Below are 11001 nucleotides of genomic sequence, written 5' to 3' on the forward strand. Positions count from 1 at the left end.
ATATTTATAAATTTACATTTTCATTGTGAAATATGAAATTGTACATTAAAACTACTATAAAAATATTAAAAATACACAATGAAAGAATTATTGAATACTATATTTTTTTGTTCAAATAACACTTTCATGTAGTTGCTTATTTTGACAAAACTGTAAATACAGGGTGGTCCGTTTAAATGGTATTATCTAAATATCTATTTTCGCTGTTATATGTGACCATTGAAATACTGTAATTTCATCTTGAAAAACGTTTTCATACAACAATGAATAAGGCAGATCTGGGAGTCCAGACAACGATCTTACTAACTATAAACAGATCTGAACACTTCCATATCGAAGATATCTGCGATGTCGTCCGTCTTTTGAGTCGAAAAAAAATCGAAATGGAGAACAAGAAATGGTCTCATTGTGCGCATATGTGATACGTATATTCATACATGCAGATATTACGAATGTCCCAGACAGAGACAGAGGCAGTCTACTCATCTTTGCTTGTTTCACAGAACGAGACCCTTTTTGTCTTCCATGTTTATTTTTCGGAATTCAATTTTCGAACGATTTTCTTTAACAAGTGTCGAGACCTGTTTACTGTTTATTCATATGATCGTGCAGTAGATGCTTTGCATAGTCATTTTGATTTTCCATTATATTTCATTGGCAATCATCTCAGCATTTTTATCACAAACTGAAAAATATCTTCATCGCCTTAATCAATGCCTTAATCTCAAAGATAATGTGTAATTTATAATAAAAAATTAATAATGTCATTTATATTAATTGAGAAATATTATACAAATTTGTAAATCCTTCATTTTAAAGGGTTAAAAAGTAAAACATTCAAGGATAATAAATCTCTTTTAGTAATGTTTGTGTAGTTTAATTGGTAACACTGATATGCTCATACGCGCGAACCTTTTATTTTTTTGAACACAATGCGCACGATGCTGAAAATGTGTACAACATTAACGTATTGCTCTCTCGATAGTGTGTGTAATTTTATACGAAGCGAAACAAGAATTCAGTATTCATTAGAGACTTAAAATAATATTAGCAGTCGATACGATTTAGAATCTATTGATTCATTCAGATTAATTCTTTTGGAACGAGCACATATAGGCGCGTGACTGGTTTTAACAGTGACGTTTGTAGATTCGTGACGTTTGCACGACAAATGATTTAGTTGCAAACACAAATCGCTGGAATAATACTGTTTGTGTGACTTGTGAGTAAAACATAGCCCGAAATGTTTTTCAAAGCGACTAATAAATTTCGTGAAATGTGATAAAATATCGTGACTTTTTGCCAGAATTTTCTTTCACGTGGGCCACCAGAAACAAATGTGGACGAAGGCATCGAAGGAGGAAAAAGATAGAAATAGTACGTAAGAAGGAGAGGTTAATTCGTGCACGGAAAAGAGCCAGAGAAAGAAAGCAAGATACGGAGGAAAAGAGAGGACACTCAGTGCCGAAGCTTTATCTTTATTATGCGCCGCTGAGTGAATTGTCAAGTGAAATCAGAAATGGCTGCCAACGAGCAACAACGCAAGGTGAGTAGGGAGAAATACATTGTATTTTTCTCGAATTGCCAATGGCTTTTCGATACGCCCGTGTCAACAGCGAATTCGTAATACTGTCTAAGGTTAAATTTATCATTCTGAACAGTCGAACGTGTGATTTATTCGCGATGATTTTGAGTCAAAAAACGGGATTTATACAATGTCTCGAGACTAGTCATACTAAAAGGAACAACAACGTCTTGGGCTTAGTTCTATGTTAATAAATATTTGACAATTAGAGGGACTCAAGAACGAATTATACAAGAATATAGTAGCATTTTGCGTGAATGGGAATTTTTTCAAGGGACGTTTCACTTCATTCAAATATTTGCCAGATCATCGGTGCATAGAAAGACGTATAAATTGTTATATGCAGTATTTACATTTGCACAAGCAGCTGTCAGTAGATGATCGGAAAGGTGTCATGAGGTCTTGGAAAAAATGTGCAAAGTGCAATTCTCTTCGATGACTGGTTCATATGAAATATGTTGCAAATTTTTTTTCAAAACATCGAAAGCTCGTACGAATTTGACAGAGATAGGTAGTGCGATCGAGGCAATCAACGTACAATAGCATTAACGAAAGCTGCGACGTATGACAACCGACATGCCCTAACAATTTTTGACTATACTTCCTTCATTATATTTTTCATTATATTTTTGACTAACGATCCGATTTTTAGATAAATCGAAATTAGTGAGGAATTGCGACATTTCATACTGAAAATATCCTGGACTTTGTGCAGCTGAAGTAATTAGACAGAATACGAAAATTAACATATGCCTGTTATGACGGCGGATATCTATATTTCTTTTTCAATGAGACTACTGCTACTACTACCGTCAATTTTTATATTAATCGTATATTGTCAATATTATTACGAAATATTTCGGGAATGTGGCGAATCTTTCATTCCTTTGACATTGGATTCTCTACCAATCCAAAGCATTTGTAGATCGTTCTCCTCGTTGTACCATAAATAGACGTGATTTTCTTTTTTGTCTTAGAGTTATCATGGAACGCAATCTTTTTTTGGAAAAATCGTTTTTGCAAACGTCGCAGCAAATGGAATCTTTCTCGTGATTTTGTACTGTTAATGTTTAAATTTTATGACCGATTTCATAATATTGTGCACAGAATGTAAATTAATATATTTTTATTATACTCTCGTTTCGTAATAAAGTTGACTTATCGTGAAGGTAAAAATATTGAAAAGATATAGATAAATAACGAAAAGATTACATTCCATTAAAATGGATATATTTCTGTTTTTATTTTATTCACTTATGTATATGTATGCGTTGTATACGTGCATATGCACAATCTCCGTCATATTTGTGTGTTGATTCACGTTTACATTTTTTCATCACTTGTATAACAATTCGTTAAGTATGGACGTGAATAGAACATTAGAAAAAGTATGGGGAATAACGTATACTATAAGTAATGCATTTAATTGCACTCGTAATTAAATAATCAATAAAGTTTTTTTTATCAAGAAAATTATTTTTATAAAATTAATATACCTTACATAAAATGATAAAATATTCTTATAATTTCGTTCTTAATGTGCTTAATTGAATAAATAACTAAACAACATATTATTTACCATTTGGTATATTATATTAATAATAGTTTTTAGTAAATATTTCATTCAAAAAATGTTTAAATGATACTTGTTCTTATTCATTGTTAAAAAAGGGATATACACGTAGATGAGCAATGTATGCACATACATCCATTTCTTAAATTAGTAATAACATATTTTTGTGTGTATTTCTTTAAATTGTACATTTAATATAAACAATTAGTTTTAATATATTGCTATTATCTATGAATGTAGAGATAAGCATATGTGACCTTAGAATCTGTCAAGGTATGTGATTTTAAGGTTTCACAAGTGCTGTAATATAACTGAATATTGTTCTGATCTAAAAATATATGTGATTTTTTTATTGTTATATATCATATTATATAATTTTTGTAACAAATGACAACTAAATATGTTATATATATTAATTTAAGAAATGGTATTTGTGTTTATAACTAAATATTTTTGTTAATTTAATTACAAATATTTTAATTCATATCTTATTAATTGTTTAACATAGTATTAAAAACATACTTTTACTATATTTAAATAGAAATAGAAAATAATTACACACATACACACACATACTTTATTTCAATTAGATTACTTTACATAATTATTATTAACCAGTTATATATATATTTGTAAAGAGATATGTACTAATAGATCTGTCAAATTGTATTAACAATTAGGAATCACGAGAATTAAGAGAACCAGCCCACCATGCAAGGAGACCAATGAATGCTTTTCTTATTTTTTGTAAACGTCACCGTGGTTCTGTGCGATCTGGTTTCCCACATTTAGAAAATCGAGCAGTTACAAGAGTTCTTGGAGAATGGTGGGCCACTCTTCATCCAGATCAAAAACGTTCTTATACAAATCTAGCACAGGAGGTAAATTACTTGCATAAGAAGGAAGTTAAATGTCATGCTAGTAATTATACTGTTGATGTAATTTGACATAGTCAGCTGTAAATCTTACAAACTCAATACTGTTTACAATTCTACACAAATTTGTATTAAAAACTAAATATTTTTTTTATGTTGTATATTAGAAATTTTAATTACAAATTTTTTATTTTCCTAATTTTAATATTTATGATTACAATTTAAAATTTTTCAGTACAAAGATGCATTCTTAAATGCAAATCCTGACTTTAAGTGGTACAAATTACCAGCACCTCCTTTACGTACTTTGAATACTAGGCCTACAAACAAAAAGGCAGAAACAAATTCTAATGAGCAAATAGTAGAAAGTGTAAAATGTGAGAACAAGTCTTCCGATTATTCAAAATCTGATAAGCGAGATGGACAATCAATTCAACCAGGAAAATTAGCTGATGAATCCCAAATTGGTGGCCTCAGTTCATTATTTACACCTCAAAAGACACAAGCAGCAGATGAGAAAGTGACTATTAATGGTTCTGTGATTGAAAATGATACTGAAGTTCCAAAACCTCCTAAAAAAAGATATTTAGAAGTACCTTTTTCATCTGATAATAAGAGAGAATGTAAAGCTGATCTTTTTGATGCAAAAAAGAGAAAAAAATCTGAATCAAATAATAATGTGCATCAATATGTAAGGGACCTTTTTAATCAAATTTTTCTTAATTAAATTTTCTACTTTTAAATAATTAAATAGTCGTACTATTTCTTAAAATTTCACATTTCTAACATTAACAATTGTATTTAGGATACAGAAGATGAAAAAACAGAAATAAATAATTTTTTAACTACGAACATGCCTTCAGAAGAAAGTAATTTTAGAAGTGAACGAACATGCAAAGGTTTACGTTATCAAAAGTTCCTTGCAGAACAAATGAAAAATGTTGGTGCATCAGGGCAGCAGCCTAAGAGAAGAAGACAAACTGGAAATCGTAGGTAAATAATTACAATATTTCATTAAACTTGTGTTACATGTAAAATATGATTTCATCATTAATAACCTACTTCTGATTGATGCTTTCATTAGCACTGATGGTCAAGCAACTGAAAGAAGAAACTCTATTTCTTCAAATGTCAGTGAAAAAACAGATTCCTTGAGTAGTGAAGGTGGAAATAGCTCTCGCGGCGAATTAGAGCATCTTGTTGAAAGGTAATTTAAATTCGTTTATTATTTGCATTTTTATCATATATATGGAAACAAAAAGAAATAATATAAGTATTATTTAAAGCGCCGAGGGAAATATAGAAGCATCAAAGCCAGAAGAAACAGAAACTGAAGGTGCAGAAGGACAAATTGATTTTGGACCATGGACTGCAAGAAAAAGGTTTCGAGCTGAGTAAGTTTAATGTCATTTTATAGTGTTACGCATTAAAATATTGTGTAATATACAATGAAAATGTATTATTTTCATTTTCTTATGTAGGGACTTTAATTTAGAAAAGAAAATTGAAGCGTTACCATCTTTAAGTTTAGAAGAATTTCAGGAAAAGAAGAAGCAACAACGTACGAAAAAGAAAAAAATTGTACAAAAATTAACATCGACTTCGAATAATAAAAGGCATCAGAATAATTTCGACAGCAACGATCAAGCAAACAGTCAAAACAATACAAAAATATCTCAAACAGAACGTGAAAATTCAGAAGATGCTGAGAAACTTTTAGTTGGAAGTCAAAAAAGGAAAGCACGAAAACAAAGCATTACACGTAACGCGGCAGCTATAAATGATTCAAAGCAAATTGAGATCGAGGAACCCAATAAATGTAAGTATAGACGAAATAAACTGTATTGTTTATTTCTTACTTTCATTTTACTTTTTAGTGTTTTGTTCATAAATATAACAGAAATATTTCTTGTAAATTTTTCAGATTGGAACGTTATTATTTTTATGAAAGAAAAACTTATAAAAATTGTCTTATCTTTTATTTAGATTATCTATGTTTTCATCTATAAAGAAGTGAAAGTTACAAGAAGAAATTGTACTTTTTATTAGGAACTAGAATTCAGTTAACTAAAGCTTCAATTTATATTATAAGGTATTTATGTATGAGTTAGAAAACATAAATTTACGTTCCAATCTGCAAAGTTTTCACTTGTACTTAAGTTTTATAATTTGTAAACATTCTTGGTTTTAAAATTGAAATATTTAAGATTATGAAAATAGAGGATATTACGTTTCATGTTTGTTATTATAAATACGATATAAGCTTATATTATTTAATTATTATCAAGTTAATTAATTATGTAAATATTGATAGCATGGTGTGCATCGCCGGACTTAGAAGCACTGGCATGTCTTGCAGCAGTTGCCGCCAACAGAACAAAACTTACCAAAAATAATACATAAGAGATATATATTTTTCATATTTAGCAGTCGTTCATGACGTAAACTTGTGCTAAGTAAACCAAAATCTTATTCATTTATTTCTTAATACAATTTCTTATTAGCTGAATTATTGAAATAATTGCTTTGATTGCTGTTAAAAAAAAAAGATAATAACGTTTCCGATTTATCAAAAATGTACTACGTTATTATTGTTAATATCTATGTCGTTAATCGCTGTTAATATGAATATTAATATTGTGACTGCTATAATTATTTCGTCACTCAAAATGTAAAAATATTTCTTTTATGTTGCATGAATGTCCCACAAATGTGGTTTATGGAATATAGTTTCTTGTATAGTTTGTTAATGAATAATCTTGTTACTATTACATACTGAAGAAAGATTCTAGTTTTCACTTTGCGTTGCGTGTAATTATTAAAATGTTACGTCAAGCATTCTATACTTGTTAATAAATACCTGCAGTGCAGATGATAGCCATTTTATCTAACTTGAAATAAAAATGCCCGCATATTGATATTCATTGGGAAATTTGTGCAACTTCCAACAAAGGACGTATTATAGTCATATAGGACCTGACTAGGTAAATATTCGCTGAAGGAAAGGAAAGGTGCATGCAATAAAAGAGTGTTAGTGAGCGTGTATTATGATGATATTGGCAGAGCAAGGATTTGATCTTGCAAATTAATTTTTTTAATATAAAATGTTATAAATACTATGAAGAAGGGACGGTGACAAAACCGTGAACCTTCACAAAGCCGATGAGCAGGGCATTTTATCATATCTATGTGTAGTAACGATAACACGTAATAATTGCAAAGTCACTTGTTACTATTTTTGTTATTATCATCGGCGTACGTTTTATCTATATTTCATTATGTTCTGTAAACATTTTATGTACATAGAAATAGGTGCAGTATTATGGAAGATATCCTTCATGATCTGAATATCAAAAAAGGATATAATCAAAATATATATGTATAAATATATATATATATATACATACGCAATATACATGTACACATGAAAGAGACCACTGTTTATATGCTGTACGTGCGTACATGTAAATATACATAATAACGTTACGTATGCAAAATAAAAAATGTAAATTTTATTATTAGCGAATATTCAATATCAGAAAGCGTATGTATACGTGTATGTATATAATTTGATAAGACTACGTATATATATATGAATGTATATTTATAATATTTATATAACTATTATTCTAGAATTAAGACCATGAAAAATGCGTTTCTGTGCTCTGTTTGAGAAAGTAAGGGACTTGTCTGTGATTTTGGCTAAAGGAGTTTTTAATATTTTATATTTTTCTATTGATTTTTTTCTCTCGTTTTTCTTTCTCACTTTTTTAATTTCATTGAAGTCTAACTCCAGACACTATTAGTGAAATGATAGGAACAATTAATGTTAGTAAATTCCTCTGTAATATGGAAATGAGTATACTGATTATATTTCAAATGTGCCTTGAAGAGATATGAACATAGATATTAAACAATGACCAACAATATATTTTCGATTCGTTTCGTAATTCTAAATGTTTTTTGGCTTTTACATTTATACCTTCCACATTTTCTAATTGTGGTTACGGTACATAATTATAGCGAGGCTTTTATGGCCAACGTCCGAATATTTGGAATTATAAAAGAAAAAATTAAGGGAAAGTGTTTCGAATTTTACTGCACAAACATCTATGTACCTAGCTTTAAAAGTATAATTTACACGAACATACATATTATATATATATATATATCTATATTATATATATACTTGTAACATATTGTATACCGTTTATATGAATAATAAAGATATAATATTTTGATGTAATCTCTCGAAATTATTTACAAGATATTTTGAATACAAAAGGGATAATATATATAACAGTTCTTATTCTAAAATAACATTCATTTTTTCAATGTATGTTTATTTTAAAAAAGAAAAAAAATAATGCGTAAGGAGTCTTATTCTAAAGAAAGCTTATTACTTTTTTTAAAGAAATTTTTTTAAAAATTTTTATTAAAAAAGATTTGTTAATTTTATTTATGGTATTTATTTAAAAATATTTCCCAATTCGCATATGTATTTTAGACGCGAATATGGATAGTAATTCATAGGAATACTTCTATGAGGCATGAAATTAAATAAATATTTGAGTAATATGTATTTGTGGCATTTTCGTCATTTTCCAAAAATATATTATGATGCTTATGTTTTATTTAATTTGCTCGTGTATAAATATAGATAATATATATACATGTTTCTTCTCAGTTGTGATTTTTAACGTTAAGATTACAAATCTGTCTTATTCATCCTCTCATTGGTATTTCGTTTTATACATTTCTATTTTTTTATTAATTTAAAAAATAATCAATTTTCACGTATCGCTATTGATGTTGATATAAGTAAATAAATTTCGTAAATATACATATAAGACCGTTAAATAACATTACATCAAACTTATTTCATGACTATTTATAGTGACACATGTTTTATAAACATATAGTTCTTTTAATTTCGATTTAAACTTACCTAAATACTGCGTTCTCATTTTAAAATTACGACTTGTATACAAAATGTTTTGCTTTCAAATTATTCACTATTTTATTAAACCATTTTTAAACTGTTGATTATGTATGTAATAATATTCATATCGAAAGAAAATTTATATTAGAGACAATAATTTTGTATTGAAATTAAAAGAATTATATGTTTATAGAACATGTAGTTTTATAAATAATCATGAAATAATTTTGATGCAATGTTATCTTGTATGTCATTTTTGTATTTTTTTCAGCGTCGCTGTGATCGCAGCGTACGAGTTTAAAATTTTCGTAGGCGGTTGTACCATCTAGAAGTTTGAAATCTATGAATCATGATTGAAACAGCTTGGCAGACTCAAGCATTTGGATGGTATTGTTGCGTAGCGTAGCGTAGTGTATGTATCACGCTGTAGTGACAACTACATCAAATTACATGACTTGCTTGTTTGTAGAGTCAATGCAGTTCACTTGAATCTACCAAGTCGTTTTTATTTCACAGTAGATACTTGGAAAGCGATTTACGATATTTCAGGATGGGTGTAATTTTCTTGGAACACATCGGAGGTACTCGGTTGTTCTCCTGCGCTTCTTGTGACACCAATCTTACAAACAGAGGTCAGCTGATAAGCACGCGTTTTACGGGCGCGACAGGCCGTGCTTTTCTATTTAACAAAGTCGTCAACTTGAATTACAGGTATTCGCGTTTTTCCTTTGTTCCTTTAAATAAATTAACGTCAAACGTAATATACAATAAGTTTATGTTTACATTTCTACCTTTTGAAAATTCTCGCGCTTGACAAAGACAATTGTGTAAGGTGGAATGTTATTATACTCATGTACCTAAGAAAGAGGGACAGAGGAGTTGAATTTAAGTAAAAACTCGAATTATCCGTTAGAGGAGAATGTGTTTAAACATATGGGAAAGAGAACTGTAATTGTTTGTAAAATTAATTACAAAGGTACAACAACATGGCGTCATTTTGTTTTGATATCTTCATTGTATTATTTGTATATTACGTTAAGATTTATTAGTACAGTTTAAAGAAACTTTGTCATTTTAAAAAAACTTATCATTATTTCAAATAAAAATAATTTTATTGTTTCATTGATTATTTAAATGTTTGTAACTTTTATTACTTATTTTATATTTATTATATGTTATTCTTAGGTACATGATTTTTGCTGTTTATACATATGTAGCTTTTTAACATTATTTAGCACACAGGATACCATTCGTAAATGTACAAAATCTCAGAGAAATTGTACTAATGGAATAATCTTATATGATTTTTGCCTATTCATAATTTAATTTGTCTACAATGATACACAGCGAGGTACAGGATAGAGTGATGTTGACGGGTCGTCACATGGTCCGAGATGTCAGCTGCAAAAACTGTGATGCTAAACTTGGGTGGGTGTATGAATTTGCCACAGACGAGAATCAACGATACAAGGAAGGCCGTGTCATCTTGGAACGTGCTTTAGTCACTGAGAGCGATGGAATGGGCGACAATATTTAATAGCATACACATAAGTAGCACGCCATAGGATAAGAATACCTTATAGTCAGTGCTAAATCAGTTGTCCTACTTCTCTGTGTTCTTTTGTTATTTGAAATAATCAAAAAGAAAAGATTATTGTATGAGTATACGATGATTTATATATAATATCTAATATCTAATATTTTTGTAAACATGAAACATATATCATTATTTTAAAGCTATTTCTCATTCAACAATGTATTTTGTGCTAGATCAGATTTAAAATAAACGTTCGGTCTATTATTGTGTCAGAATTTTAAATATTACTATGTTTTTCTATATTAAAATTTATTATAAAGAAAAATATAGATTATATTGAATAAGTAAGATAAATTGTAAACTACGACCAAATATATTAATTAACTTAATAAATCTCAGAGAATTTGTTAGTTTATTACAAACAATATTTTAATCATATTTTTATCTACATTGATCAATAAATAGACTGCGGATGTTTATGCAAATTCA

General features: G+C 28.8%; 2 protein-coding genes across 6 annotated transcripts; both read left to right on the top strand.

Moving 5' to 3' along the window:
* Positions 1-1011: 1011 nt before the first annotated feature.
* On the top strand, positions 1012-7983 carry LOC117209624 (HMG box transcription factor BBX). 2 transcript variants are annotated; one of them, XM_033451855.1, is made up of 9 exons: positions 1012-1222; positions 1307-1546; positions 3839-4039; positions 4269-4724; positions 4839-5026; positions 5118-5240; positions 5320-5427; positions 5515-5852; positions 6348-7983. In XM_033451855.1, the coding sequence occupies exons 2-9, from the start codon at positions 1520-1522 to the stop codon at positions 6434-6436; spliced, it is 1530 nt and encodes a 509-aa protein (XP_033307746.1). In that variant the 5' UTR covers positions 1012-1222; positions 1307-1519; the 3' UTR covers positions 6437-7983. The 2 variants fall into 2 exon arrangements, with proteins under 2 accessions (XP_033307746.1, XP_033307747.1); XM_033451856.1 differs by having other exon boundaries at positions 1012-1546.
* A 1292-nt stretch (positions 7984-9275) lies between these two features.
* LOC117209604 (protein yippee-like 5) lies at positions 9276-10514 on the top strand. Of its 4 annotated transcripts, none has more exons than XM_033451806.1 (3): positions 9276-9382; positions 9492-9686; positions 10323-10514. In XM_033451806.1, exons 1-3 carry the CDS (start codon positions 9360-9362, stop codon positions 10510-10512), a joined length of 408 nt encoding a protein of 135 aa, XP_033307697.1. In that variant the 5' UTR covers positions 9276-9359; the 3' UTR covers positions 10513-10514. The 4 variants fall into 4 exon arrangements, with proteins under 4 accessions (XP_033307697.1, XP_033307698.1, XP_033307700.1 ...); XM_033451807.1 differs by having other exon boundaries at positions 9321-9382; positions 9525-9686; XM_033451809.1 differs by having other exon boundaries at positions 9341-9387; positions 9525-9686.
* Positions 10515-11001: the final 487 nt, after the last annotated feature.

This window comes from Bombus bifarius, unplaced genomic scaffold, assembly GCF_011952205.1.
Source record: "Bombus bifarius isolate JDL3187 unplaced genomic scaffold, Bbif_JDL3187 scf7180000008178, whole genome shotgun sequence".
NCBI lineage: Eukaryota > Metazoa > Arthropoda > Insecta > Hymenoptera > Apidae > Bombus > Bombus bifarius.